Source organism: Pseudopipra pipra, chromosome 3 (genome assembly GCF_036250125.1).
Source record: "Pseudopipra pipra isolate bDixPip1 chromosome 3, bDixPip1.hap1, whole genome shotgun sequence".
Lineage (NCBI taxonomy): Eukaryota > Metazoa > Chordata > Aves > Passeriformes > Pipridae > Pseudopipra > Pseudopipra pipra.
The window spans coordinates 18,423,092-18,438,581 of NC_087551.1; the positions used below are offsets into that span (position 1 = coordinate 18,423,092).

The 15,490-nt window shown below is 37.0% G+C and overlaps 1 protein-coding gene across 4 annotated transcripts in view; it reads right to left on the reverse strand.

The window, feature by feature from the left end:
• DISP1 (dispatched RND transporter family member 1) overlaps positions 1 to 15,490 on the reverse strand; it is an 89,904-nt gene that overhangs the window by 22,223 nt on the left and 52,191 nt on the right. For 3 of the 4 annotated variants that reach the window (XM_064648127.1, XM_064648129.1, XM_064648128.1), the window contains exon 2: positions 11,859 to 12,395. In XM_064648127.1, the coding sequence (XP_064504197.1) occupies positions 11,859 to 12,395 (537 nt within the window). Of the gene's footprint in view, positions 1 to 1,946; positions 2,028 to 11,858; positions 12,396 to 15,490 lie in introns of all 4 variants that reach the window. The other variant, XM_064648130.1, reaches the window with a different exon arrangement.

Consider the following 15,490-nt stretch of genomic DNA (forward strand, 5'->3'; position numbering starts at 1 on the left):
CAGCACTAATTGCACTGCCTGCCATCAAGAAGTTCATTAGAAACCCCCAGCTGGCTGGACTAGAAGCATCTCAAAAAGATACACACCTTTGCAAGGTAGAAAGTCTTTTCCCATTTAATTGCAGGAACTGGTCTCTAATGGAGAAAGTACTGACTGCCGATAAATGCCATCCCTTAGCAAATCCAGCTGAGATCCATGCTCAGTGTTGTTTGGATATGAACGGTGACAGCCAACCTTAATTTCAGGGCTCAAACCCAGGCTCAAGGGTAGTATGGAAATGGTTCCTGAGAGCAACTTGACAGATTAGGAAAAGCCCAATTTTCCAAACAATCATTCAAAGAAAACTGGTCAGGTGGCTGGTCTCCTTCGTTTTGGAGCTGAGCTGCACAGAAGTTTGAAAATAAATGTATACATTACAGCTATTTATCATAAAGGTGTCAGAGGCATGTAAAGCAATCACTGACAGTACTGCAGACACACAACAGCAGCAGAAGCAATCGTGACAACTGCTCTAAGCAAAACAGGGTCCAGAGTAAATGAAAATTGTAGACATTGCAATAAATGTGCAACATCTTCAGCTTCTGGCAATTCAGACAAACACTGAGAGTCTCACATAATCTTAATTCTACTTTCCCTCCTGTAGGTATTTCTAAGAGGAATGTATTATTTCTCTTGATACAAATAATATCACACCCATAAAAACACATAGCATATTTGTGAAATAGTGTACTCTTTAGGATGGTAACTATATCTATCTTCTTTCTGAATCACCTTGTATACCACAGGTGCCTAAACATACTGATACAAAAAGAAAATCGTTAAAAAGCCAATATTAGATAAACCAATTTTGCACTCTTGCTTTTCATTTAAAGATTCACTTCAGTCAAAAATGCTAAGTTGCAATAAATAGCTGTATTTACTGAAGAAAAAACAACCAAAAAGAAATATAAAGACTCTCCTGTCCAAGGATTATGAGGTGTTTAACCTCAATGCTTTACTTTGCCAGAGGGAAATTATTCCCTTTGTTGGTAGATCTGGTTACCAGAAGTGATAAAAGGTAGGGTTTTGTCATTATTACACTCATGGATAAGTTAAATCCCTACAGGATAGAACAAGATATGCATCATATTGTACATTCTCCATTAGAACATACAATACAAACTAAATCCCTGCAGAGGAAGAAAATCCGCATGTTTTCAGAATGTCATTGACCCATGAGAACAATCTGAATTGCTCTTAAATATGAAGCTAGCTTTTCCTGCTATATCAGATATAACACCTATGTGCTTTATCATTTTAACAATCACTACAGTCACTCAGACAACAAATCCTATGGATTAAGTTGCCAAAAAAGTTTTTTACAAGACTCCCAATTAAATTTCTTGCTCTGATGCGTAGTTTTCCTTGATTCTAACCATGAACTTTATCTAGTTGTTTTTTAAACATGCAGTGTTCATTTTATTTGCCTGCATTTAGCTTTACTTGTTTAGATCTTTAAAGGAAGAACAGGACAACCCATAGCAGAAGGTTGTTGTAAAGATGACAGAAAATTTATTTTTTTGAAAAGTTGCTTTTTTAAGGTTTTACCGAAAGCAGGAGAAATGTAACGAATTTTCAGGTTTTTTTTTCCTCCACATAAAATAATCCAAAAGGATTTCATTTTTTTAATCTCTAGATTATCTGGGTGAAATGATCTGAAACTAACTGCTATTTCATCCCATTAAAATGCATGAAATGTCAATGTTGCAGCTTTGCTTAATGTTGTACACATGAATTATTTCTGCTAAGACTATTCTTTTGCATAACATTAAGCAAAATGAAACTATGCAAACCAAAAATCAATATGCTATTTGGGAACTGTATTACAGATGTGAATTCACATTTTTATAGTTGAGATATCAAGCTTTATAAAGGTTCTTGTCTCCTTTTCTTGTGTTCTTACCTACCTCTTCAGTTCCAACTGAGCATCTGTTCTGTGTTCACAGCAAGTATGAGCAAATAACATTGCCTTTCTGCAAGGAAAGCAGCTGTAAGGAAGATGTTAAAAACAACAAAATCATTGTCTGAGTGATCCTTGCTCTATTTCTGATTTAAATTTAAGCATAGACGTGTATGCTTTCTGACCTACAGTATGCACACTGGGTAAAACCCTACAGAGTGTGGCAGACCCTACATACTTAACTAAGCCAACATTTCATTAATTTCCTCTCTGCTATGAAATCAATATTAAACTTTATTAACCCACTCTGAAAAAGTAACAGGTATCTCCCATTCACAAACTTCTCATGTCACATTACAACAGGAAAATACGTTTCCATCAAGTCATCAGAGATGGCAAAAGGTCAATGCAATCATACTGACATCCTGCATGTGTGAATTTTCATTTGGAAGTCAAGCAACAGGGCTGGGAGTGATGTCCTACGACGAGCGGTTGAGGACTTTGGGCTTGTCTAGTTTGGAGAAAAGGAGGCTGAGCAGCGACCTCATTGCTCTCTCCAGCTTCTTGAGGATCTCTTCTCCCTAGGATCCATGATGGGACGTGTGGGAATGGTTCAAAGATGAGCCGGGGAGGTTTAGATTGGACATTTCTTTACCGAGAAGGTGGACAAACACTGGAACAGACTTCCCAGAGAGGTGGTCGATGTCCCAGACCTGTCAGCGCTCAAGAGGCATTTGGACAATGGCCTCAATAACATGCTTTAACTCAGTGAGACCTGAATGGGTTAGGCAGCTGGCCTAGATGATCCCTGTAGGTCTCTTCCAAATGAAATAGTCTATTCTATTCTATTCTATCCCTGCATGATTTATTACATGCTAAAATTAAAACTGCTATAAATTTATATTATACAGGTGACTTGAAATTGAAATGCTCCTATAATCATCTCCAAAGCTCGGGGGGGTTGTTGGTTTTTTTCCCCTCTCCCTTTCCTTGCTGCTCCATATGGAAGATATAGATGCAGGAGCCCAGGATTTACTTACCAAGTCTTCAGTTCAAGATTCCTTAGAAACTCATGTTTGCAATACTGACTTTTAACATATTCCCTCTTTCATCTTCAAAAACTGAGTAAATATTATCAATTACTAGGAAAGCTGGCTCTTTTCCTTAATAGCATCTACTTGAACAGGAATTAAACCATCTTCTCTGTAGGAAAATCTGACAGCATATCAAGGAGCCAAATAATACAGATCCTATAAACACTTTTCTTTTATTCTTCTTTCCCTAAACTTTTCTCCAATGAGTGTAGCCACTTTTAAACACTTCTCCAAAACTGTCAATAAGAAAATTGCCATCAAACATACTGAAGCTGGATTGTCCCAGCTTCAAATGGCATAGTTTATACACAATTTAAAGTATATACTTCTTCAAAAGGTTTAATTGAAGCTATATATATATATATTCCTTTAACTTCTGAAACACTAAGGGCAGAACCACATATAGCACTGCCTGGCAAATTAAACAAAAGTTCTGAACTATTTAAGACAATTAAAAAAAGCTTAGTAAAATACCACCATGAATCATTATTTGAAAACAAGCCAACAGCTAATTTGGAGCAGACTAATATTATTTCAAGATCCTTCACAACTATAAAATCATTAGTCTTTTTTCTTTTCTTGGTAATTACAGTGAAATTAATAGATATGTTCTGGGATTTAAATGATGACTAGAGTAGTTTTCAGCATTTTTACTGGCAAAAAGTTCCTTCCTTCGAAATATTTTATTTCAAAGCTGTTTTTATTACACTTCCCAGTTGAATGGAGCAACACAAGGTCATGGTCCCATCTTGTATTTCTCTGACAGACAGGAAATTAACGTCACCCAAGAAATCACAATATACACAGAAGAAAAACTCCATCCCATGATACCAAGAAGAATGAAAGAGATGTACAAGGGTGCCTATTTTTATCACAGTACTTCTCCACAAAGGCTGAAATGAATGCTCTTATAGGCAGTAATGACTGACATTAAGCATATGTAAGTTTGACTCTGGCGTAGGGAGACTTCAGACTGTCATAAATCACACCTCAACTGGTACATGCTTTAGTCTTCCTTCCTGTGCAGATGTAAGAATTTGTGCATGTAAGTCACCATGGGGTTCATTTTTGTTCTCAGAAAACCTCTTTTGACCAGAGAGCGTGCTTGAAGATAGACTGAAAGCACTTAAAATTTCTCCAAATTATTCACCTTACTATGGGTACAAACAATAGTTTTTATCTTTCTGCATATGTTATCTCTTGCAGCAAATGAAAACACTGTTACTTAAGCATCTTTGTTCTAAATTTAGTAAAGTATTTCACCTCAAACATATATTTCAGTGTTGAACTGCTGTTCCAACATCTGTGAATTTAGTCACTTAGAATGTCATAACTTCTAAGTGATATAAAACAAGTGTATATTCAACTCAATTAAAAGATTTAAAAGGTTTTAGTATGCAATTACACAAAGAAGGCTCTTCAGCTTACACTGGCACTGATGAAAACCTGTACATACATAATGAGACATTATCGTCTGTATCTCCTGACATTAATTTGTTTTGCATGCTTAGTAAGAAGCAAGCAAAAAAAGGGAATATTCACTGAACATTTAAGGTTTCCAGTATTGCAGCTGAGACAACAAAAAAGCACTGTAAGATTAAACAGGCTATAGAAGAGATTTAATGTAATCAAAACTATTCAGCAAAAAGTTAGCAAAAGTTCATCCATTTGATGGAACAAACTAAACAGTCTATAAACTGAAAGTGTAAAGCATGAATTTTGCGGAAAGGTATCCTGTTAACACGACAGAAAATATGGGAGAAGTGGGAGAAGTGATGCATGTAAGCTCTTCTAGTCCAGTACATTCATCTATTTATGATTTTATTAGAAAAAAAAAACAAAACACACCCTAATTTGCAAATAGAAGGGCCAGGCTCTCTGAAATATCATCAGGATTTCTACCTATAACTTCCCTCACCTTTGCTGATCTGTTAGTGGTACCATTGCATTTCTATTTTGCATTGATAGTCCAGGCTTTACAGATTCCTTTATTCAGCAGATATCCTGCAAAGAAATCTCACAGCAATCTTAGTGTAGCAAAATTAATGCCAAATTGCTCAGGCACTCTCTGTATTTCCCTCTTGCATTGTGTTTGGGTTTTTATTTTGTTTTTGTTTTTGCTGTTCAAGCACCACTGACTAATTAAAAGCATTCACATCAATTATTATTATTTACTAGGAGATGCAGACAACACCGACATATCAGAGAGGAAGGACAAGTGGTTTTGGAAGGAGTTAGAGACAGAGACAATTATGGCAACTCATAAAGAGCTTTTCAAAGTCAATGCTTCTCATTCTGTCCCTTCCCCCATCATAATGAAGACTGAAAACTTTTAAGTAGAAATACCCAAATCTTTCAAACCCCATCTCTTTAAGTGCTGAAAATCAGGTCACTGGCCAAACATAGTTTAGACTTCTGCTCTTTGTTGTCTACTGTTGTCTTCATTCACATCTGAACCTTACTACAACCTCCAACTGAATTAAAAGTATTTGAGAACAACTAAACATGGTCAAAACATTCCAACAAACTGCCATAATTTTGGTTGTTCTGCCATGGTTGGTTTTTTTCCTAAATAAATGTATGCAAATGCTCAGTTTTAAAAGTAATCTCAAAATTTCCACCTATTAGTTCTTTTCAAGAGTGAACACAGCTGATGCTGGTTTTCCAGTCAATTTAGTACAAAAGAAAGGCCCCATGTTTTTGATGATTTCCCTCATATTATCAGCTTTACATCTTCTGAAGACGAGTTCAAAGGCCCAGCAGATTGCTGGTTATGTGCGAGGTCTTCTTTTGTTCAAGGAAAGGTGAAGGATACAGGGCACAGGAAATTCATCTTCAACCACACATGGAAGGTGGAGCCTGTAAATAGCAGGGCCTGCAGAGCAAAACATGGCCAGGCTGGTACTCAGCTGCACTCAGACCAGAGCAGGAACCTTCTAAGTATCTTTTTCCTATGGCAAAAATACTTGATTCAAAGCAATCTGAAGTCTAGACAAATACTAATGCCTAATTAGTAAAATTAAAAGCCTGTAAAGATCCCTTGGACAGCCCAACGAATGAGGGTTGGTTTTTTTAAGTGCACTTAATATTTTTCTAGGCATGCTATTTTTAATTTGTTCAGCCACTGAATTACAAATGGCATTTTTATTTGTATTCTGGTCTCTGTGTGTCAGCCCTTTGCTTTCAGCACTACAAAGTGCAGCATGTTGTTTACACAGCCAGCAATGCACACTAGTTATCAGGGGAAGAGTAAATGAATTAATAAAAACAGAATAAACCCCTTAAATAATGATAATGGGATAATGAAAGACTAAAATAAAAATGTGTGAAAATGAGAAAGCACAGCTCAAATGGGATGGATATGAAAAATAATTTTCAAGAAAGAAAAGAATCAGTTCATTTGGTCACAGGGAGAGCTCTTTCTCCACACGTGCACAACAAAGAATCCCAAATTTGGACTCAGATGCATGAGATGGCTTCACATTCCCTTTCCTTTTTCTCAGCTACATCAAAATCCCTAAGTAATCCACTGGGCTATTAATGCTGTGACAGAAAAGGAAGCATCCAGTTTGTGGTTCCCATATGCCTCCAGTCTCCTCCTTATGGGAAGAACTCCTATTTTGGCATAGAATAAATGGCTTAAATGAGAATATAGCCAGAATTAGTATTGTTTCTGTACAAATCAGCAATATACAGGAACTCCAGATCTACAGCACGAACCAAGAGATTTGCAACATCCTGAACACCAAATGAAATGATGGTGACAGCTTGTGCCTTTTACTTGCTAAAGCTTGATAAAACGTTTCAGAAATCTGATCTTCAGAAACCTGACCTAAAGGGCTTTTTTAAATATACCTGTCTTTAGTCTTCCTAGAGGAAAGCAGAAAGTCTCTTTTATTAACATTTTAACACAGTATATGCATACGTATTTTGTACAAATGACATTAGTACCAATTTCATATAACAAGTGAAAACAAAAATATCTTTCAATGCATCAAAAAAGCAGAAGCTAACAACTTTCAAAATGGAAAATATTAAGATAGGATAGGTTGTTTAAAAAACTCCATATAGGAGTTGTTGTGAACAGTTAATGTTGCTGAAATGAGAATATTTGAAAATATTTTGTACACACGTATACATATAATCAGCTCTGCAAGCCATGCAGAATGTACTAGATAACAATTATCCTTTTCCTGGAATCAAGCAGGGAACTGTTTCATAACAAAGTCTTGTTATTAAGATTGGTATTTGGAAAACATTCCCTTGCTTTTTGAAAAAACAAGAGATTTTTTTTTCTGGTTCTAATCTTTATGTGAAATAACTAGAAGGAAAATATAAAATGGGTAAGAGGGAGTTGTAGTGTTCTACCCTCACTTCACAGCTTTTTCATTTTTATAGATCTTCTTTTTAAAGTACTAAATGAAGTGTAAGTATTCAAGTATATCTGCAGTGCTGTTTAAACAGTGTGTGGCACAGAACTCTGAGACACACCAGAACCTAGAATCCCAGAACCATCACATAAATCCACAATGCCAAAACAGTTCAAAAGAAGGTTTAAATCTAACTGAAAGAAAGCTGTACTGTAAGTCTGGAGGTATGAATGCTTTACCAGTTTCCTGACGCTGGTTTTTGCCTTCTTTAGAATATAAATTAGTCTAGCAAGCGAAAACTAAACAGCAATTTAAACTAACTAAGCTTTGGGAGCTAAACACTCCAAACTAGGCTGGTGGGGGATGAGGAGCAATTTACATCTATCCCGAAGTCTTAAATTTTAGCCAAACTAATGACTCTGTGAGGCTTTAAACAGATTTTTTTTTTTTCGTGTTCTCGCTAGAGATGACTGTATGATTGTGGAGAGATCATCCCATATGTCCTTTTATCCTGTCTTTTCTACCACAGATAATTCAGATGTTTTTCCGAAACAGTTCTCTTTACTTATCTGCTTTAGTCAAAAGCATTAACAGTATAGTCTTGAAATGTAAATAACAGTAGGTGATATAAAGCAGATCTGCCCTGAGCAAAAAGTACTTGTATGAATTTATTGGTTTGATGCTGCAAAAGTGCAAGCACCACACACACTGGCAGTCTGGAGCATTTTCCTTATCAGCAGCACCAGCAGTTCTTTCACAGCTTCCCGACCTCTTCTCCCCTACCTTTTGTCTCCGAGTCCACAGACCTGAGCTTTCTAAATTTTATCATTAAAGAGAGATTCCAAAAGAATATCAAGATTAGGAAGGATACAGGTAGCTTTTAACTGGCATTTTCCTATTAAAAATTTCCCATAAAAGTCTGAGAGAAGCAACCCAATTTGGTACCAGAGACAACATCACTGTTATCCCCATGCCTGCCACAATCCTGAGACAACTTACTGAACAATCTCTGCACATTCTTCCTCTTCCACTCCTATTTACATGCATACACTCCTATACAAAGAATGGATTTCAGAAAATACCAGGAAAGATTGTAAGAATTTTCTGGGTTTATTTTTTTTATTGTAGTGTTTAGTTCTCCTAAAGTGTGCAACCCTTCGTTATTTATTTTATCTTTCTTTCATCCCACTAAACATGCTGCTGGGCTGCATAGTTTTACACTTCTCTGGTGGCTCCTAACTCCTAACTTCCAGTTGTCATGAATCAGTCTTCATGCTTTATCCACTTCTTAAGATTGACATCCTTATTTGTTTTTTCCTCATTTCTGCTCCACCTTGAAGGTTGCTGATGACTACAGAAGCAGGTGGCAGCAAAGGAGGGGAAATAACTACCCACCTTCCAGTGGCTCTAAGCTTCATAGGTTTCCTGAGATATACAAATGTGTTCTGGCAAAAAGGGTTCATACTTCAGCATGAGTCCTCCAAAGGAGCAGGGTAGAAAAAAAAATCTTCCAACAGTACTGAAAAGCACTAATCATACAATGCTCCAAACTGGTAAGTTTAGAAATTATTTGTTAGAAAGCAAACCAAATTCCCAGACAACTGCATTCTGTTAGGGAGAGACGGTGAGAACTTCCCAGAGAGTGTTTTTGTGGTCAAGATAACATGCCCACTAAAAAGAGAGGTATGAACATGTTTTCATGAACTACTACAAAATAACACAAAAAACTTTACTCAAGATCTTCTAACCTCAGAAAAATTTATAAAAATAATCAGAATCATTACAACTTAACAGTTGACCTATTTTACTTACTTTAACAGTAGAATTTTTTGCCACAATCATGTTGCAAACCAATAAAAATATTTTCTTTCATGCTGCAAGACTTTTTCACCAATCTAAAAAGATTACCAGCTGCCCAGACTTTCAAGTTAGGGTGTATAGATGAGGTTTCCATATAATTTAGTTTCAACTTCAAAGCTGAACCCAACTACAAAATTCCAGATCCAGCCAGCTTTAAGAGGATAGGACAATTGTGGCATTTTTTCAACCTGGCATTTTTTCAATCTGTCTTTACACACTCCAATCTGCAATGATATACAAGAGCCACATTCCTTTAATATTAGGTCACTGACAAATGTTAAGCCTTGGGCTTCAAAACCTGACAAAACCTGTCGTGCTGAAACAATTGGTTACCTGCCCAGAACCGTAAGTGTCAGAGATACAGTTTGCAAAGAGTGTTCATCCCCCTCTATCTATCTAATCACATCTTTCCCCTGTTCTTAAAATTATAACGATATTTGAATGCATTTTTTAAAAATACAAAGAACCAAAATTAAATTTATTATTTTATTATTATATTATTAACTAAATTTGATGACACACTGAATTTAATTGAAGTATTGTATGAGAATGTGTATTTTAAACAACCCTGCTAAAATGCGCACGTGTTACAAAGCTGGATAATTTCCAGTGAGCCTTGTAATAAAAATATGTGGAGAATAAGCTGTTGTGCAGATTATAAGCTCAAACTGTAATAAAATTTGAGTGTGGAACAAAGATTATATAAAAATATCATACATCTAAGTGTTACTCTTCTGTGTACAGAAAGTTACCTGAGCATGTAAAAAATGAATACACATTTATCACCTATTCTTTTTAGCACTCCATTACCTTAGCTAGAAGCAAGTCCAGAAATGAAACAGCAATCATTTGATAGGGATATGCAGAGTATGTTAGCACATATAGCTGGTTAAATAAGTATAGGTGCCTTAAAGGTCAGATAGCATCTTGTTTTGACTGCTAACAGTAAGACAAACCATTTACAACAAATCATCATCTATAATTTATGTACATTCATGTAGAAATGTGTACTATGGCAAGGAAGTGCAAGAAGAAAAAAAACAAAAAACAAAACATCTCAGTTCAAGAGTTCAATCAGAGACATTCAAGTAATCTTTGTATTTGTGAAATGTTACAGAAGATGTTATTTTACTATATCCAGAAGAAATTTTTACTGTCCTTATTTATAGGCTAAGAACAAAACCCCAGATTATGGATTGCATTTTTTCCCTTCCTCAAGACTGTGGAACATAGATGAAGTTTAACAGTCCTGCTGCACAGGGAGTAAAACAGTGAAATCAGTGCATCCATTCTGACAGTTTGAAAAGTATGACTGACTGATTCTGTAATGGCTCAACCTTCTGCATACCTTTGCATACAAAATTATATGAGAGTTTTCATCTTTACTTGACATTTAAACAAGCATGGCATGGAAAAAACATGTTTGATTGCAAGCAGTTCCGACAACTAAGATTTTTTCCATTTGTAAGTGGAATAACTGGCAGAAGAAAGCTGACTTGCACTTTGTATTATCATCCTTATTTTCATCTGCTTTCACCTTAAGGAAAAAAAGGTTTATTCACTTTGACTTTTTCCACATTACATATTTTTCCCAGTCTGATATTTTCAGAAGTTTAAAATTAGTTCATATATTTCATCAAGACAGAATCATTATAACTGACTGAGAAATACCTGTAGTTCAAAGTTTCAAACAAGGATGCAGATGTTGGAGAACAGGGAGAAGGTTAGCTTTTAGTACTCCAAGAAAAATTCACCCATTTTGGCCCAATTGCAACTCAGAAAAAAATAACCTTGCTTAAAAGCTTCGAAGTGTCTTTCTTCAACAGGGAATTTGGTTTTCACAAACTGCCCCTTGGATTGACTGATTTTGCCCAGGACTAGGAGGCTGTAAAAGATTTTCCTTGTGTTTGCTGCTCCTTGTAGCTGGGACTACTGTCACTGGAACCCCACAGTTATCAAGTATAAAGAGGCAAGTTTGTATGAAGTGTAGAATAGAAAGGGGTAAAACCTGGAACAATCCAAAATTTCTCAATCCAAGCACAACTTCAAAGTTTAGCAGGTAACATACACTAAAAGAAGGCATGGGGGCAACACACTTAACCTGCTGACCTGACAAAGAAAAAACACCCAGTACAATTATGATTAGAATTGTTGAATGTGTTTTTTACATGCATCTTCTTAAGGAAATGTGTGTTTTGATTAGACTATGCAAACATACCAGTTCTTCTGGTGTATTCTTAGCTATTCCTGTATTGTTTTTTTTCACACAATACAGGTGTACACTGTGTCTTGTAAAAGAGCTAATGAGCTTTCAAACAATCCCCAAGAAAAAGAAAAAACAGCCTTTTCCCCCCCACAGAAAGAATTAATTTACTTCAGGAATATTCACGCAGCCCTGCAACACTAGTCTCCCAACTTGATTTCTTCGGGGAAAAAAAAAAAAGTTGGTAATGCATCAAAGACTACCCTGTAAAAATCACTGTGGAAGAAATTTGGTTCATCTTCCTTTTAGATCCTCTACTTTTGTAAGAAAATGAAACAATTATGGAAAAGGTTACCCACACTGAGAACTAAAAAATGCTGCAATCTGCTTACCTTATCCTGGCTATGTGCTGCTGCACAGGGTGATGCTGGAAATGGTCAGGCCACTGATGGTGAAGGCAGAAGGACGGGGAGGGCTGAAGACAACAGGCAGGTTGATACACGGGGGTGTGTTTTTGGCAAAGAGATGCTGAATACTCAGTGTGTGGCTGCATGCAGCACGAAGTCATGGGAGATGGTGCTGAGCTGCCAACCACTGAATTACATTCTTGCTTGCTAGTATGGCTACTTAAAGAATGATGGTACGGACAAGGGTGGCAGCATTGCGACAACATCTGCTGAGTTCTTTGGTTGTCTAAAGGCAGAAAGGACGGTTTGATTGTACCATTAAGCTGCAGGCAGCCATTTGGACTTGGTTTTGTTCTTGGTGTTTCCTTGGATGGGAGTTGTTGGACCGTGGCGTCTCCGTCATTGGCTGCAACAATACCTGTGCCAGTGGCATTTGACAAGATGCTGCCATTGCTCAGAACCACAGAGTCACTGACGTTGCTCATGGCCATGCTCCGAGGCCTCGATGGATCTGTGATGCTCCTGATGAAACAAAAAAAGTCAGGTTTACAGAGCTGCAGGGTTTTCAGATGCTCAGAAATAACTTTAGAATAAAGTGAGTAAAGCTCTGCTCTCATCTTCGTCTTTCACAACACAGGGAAATAGAAAGGAGTCACACCCACATTGAAAGAGATGTTTTGAAGGACCTAAATTTGTCCAACAAAATGTTAAGAGTGAGGTTGTGTAAATTTCTCAGTGCTTAAACCAAACTGTAAGTCAAATGAATAGACAGTCTATGAATTTGACAGTGTCACAGCTGTGACACAGCTAACAAGTAATGGTTGAGATGCACAGGAACAAGATCATTTTGCACAAGGCTAAGTTATAGCCACTATTTATAAAAAGAGATTTTGGTATGAACTGTGTAATCATCCACACCTTGCACTGCAATTTGCCTGTGTGCTTTGAAAACCTGCAGGAGACAGGACCACACAGCAGAGATTGTTTAATAATCATTTATGTGCTGGCTTCAATAACCTTCTTTCCTATCTCCAATTTCTATTGAAAATGAGGTATATTCATGTTTTCAAAGACATTCTTTTGAAATACCTTATTTAAATAAATCAAGCCACTTCAGCAGACATACCAGAATTTCTGAATACTACACTAGGCCTTTAGCAGGAGCGTTATGAATACCAAAAAGATAGGATACAACCACATGTTTTTCCCAAGTTTACAAAAAAATAATCCCAAGATTGAATTACTGCTGATGGAGAAGCTCTTGCTTCCGAGAGACATGTATTCTAAAGGCAGCAAAGAAATATACTGTGCTGTAAATAAAGGATATTAAAAGATTTTCTTCTAAAGTTTCATCTTTTTCAAGCAAAATGTAAATAAATGAGAACTATTAACACTGGAAAAGTGACCGTGGCTCAAGATGAAAACTTGCGTGAGGTCCTCACAGCAGCCAATTTCTCCTGTCTTAACTATAATCTTATTTTATTAAAATATTAAAATAACTTGGAGATCATTATTTTGCTAAATAACATGAAAAGTCAAACATCACACTCAGATAGGAGTTTGTTACCCAAATTAGATTTAGATGGGCTAGGTGAGGGAGGAGGAGAAAGAAAAAGAAAGAACACTAATTATGTACTACTTATAAGAATAAATCAACACCTCCTTAAAAACCAGAAACAGTTGATCACAACAGCTTTTTGGCTAACTTAATGTCACCTTTTTAATACCAAATTTAGTCAACAACATTCCAAGTCCAAATTGCAAGGTTTGCATTACACACACTGAACTTTGCAGAAAGACACAACATACAGATTAAGGCAGATAAACAAGGAAGTTTCTAACCCATTTTCTTCCCTCATACCTTTGCTGAGTGCTTAAAGCTCTAAGCCTGCCCAGCCAGCTGAGCCATTTAATTGCCTGAATGCTAATTCTGAGCAGAAAGTGCTTTGATGACAGGAATGCTACCCCTGGCAGCCCCCCGCACAGCATCTCCCGTAGACAGAGCTAAATCCTTTACTTGTGAGATGAAAATTAATCCTCTGCTATTTGTTCTAGATCATGTGCCGAGCCAGATGCCCTGGGAAATCACTTTCATTTAGATAACCACTCAGAACAGGAGAATATGCTGCTTGACAAGCATATTTTTTCCAGCCTCCAATTCCATACATTCCTGATGGGCACCCCCTCCCCTGGCCCAGGCAAGTCAAGCCCATGGAGAACTTTCTGCTGAGCACAGAGAGTAAATTCAAGTGGCTGGCTGAACTTCATTTCGGTCTGAAGAGACATATTAGTTACATGAAATACCGCTGTGTTTGAACAGCCTGTTTTTTCCTTGCGCTGTAGGCAACTTCAGACCTCAGTGGACAGAGAGAGACCTGGACATCAGGGCAGAGAAAGCTCCTCTCGAGGTGTCTGGCAGCATTTTAGGAATTTCTGGCTGCTTATTTTCATGTTCACTCACGTAAGAGATAGGCTGCACGGCAATGCTGTTACATTTCTGTTTCTAAATTAGTTTCACACATCCAAATCACCACTTGAAATGCTGTACGCTGATCAAAGTTACTGTCTACTGGAATTACTGAAAATAAAGCATGGAGATACTGCAAACATCTAGCCCTTCAAGAAGACAGACCCACCATCCTTTGGCTTTAGGCCCATAACACCTGCAGCAATTGAGATACCAACACGTAATTTTTAGTAGCTGTTTCAAATCACTTTATAAAGGAAACCACACATTTATGCACAAGGCAGACACGTTCCAAACAGAGATGCGAGCTGACTTGTGCCCACGGCAGCTGGGCAATCCCAACACAGACACATAGGCTTGGGCCCTTTGGTGTATCTGTGCCCCTTGTGAACACTGACATGGGAATTAATAACTTTTGTTCCAGACAGTCCAGCAGCTTCCATTTAATATGATCAAAGATAAAATGCTTTATTTTCAACGGATGTAATATCTACCCACATACCTTTTGTTTTAAACACTGTCTTCAGAAAGACTTTTTAGAACTAGTAAATTCAAAGAAAAGATCGCCATCAGTACCACAACATATAATTCTACCTTTGTTCTCCTTTTGAACAAGCTATTCATGAACCACTTCAAGCTATAAAAATTTTAACAGATCAAGCTGATTCTTCCTTTATTCCTAAGCCCTGAGAAACTACTGAGTTCTGTCCACTTCCATGGAGTTTCTGAGCAAAGCAACGAAGCACCTTTTTCAATATTAAAGTAAGACAGACTACTTTGCATGCTAAGGTAGCCATCTGATTAAGTATTTCATTCAGTCATAGCTAAGAAGAACTGGGACTCAATTCTCTAGAATGTGAGCTGGGCTGTACATTTTCATTTGGTTCAGCAGTTTTTCTTTTTTTAAAGAAATGCAAGACAGTCGTGTAATTTAACAAGTCTAATGTCATCTGAGTTTGGTTTCATTCATGTTTAAGGGTATTAAAAATTCTGTAGAGTGGTACTTCATTTGTGTCACGCTCTATAGAAGTGACTGCAAATCCACTGACAGCAAAACTTCACCTGCAGCTGTCACACTAAAATAGATTCTTAGATTACATTTTTATCTCTCTGTTGTATTTTGTCTCCTCTGCCACAACTGCAGTGACTG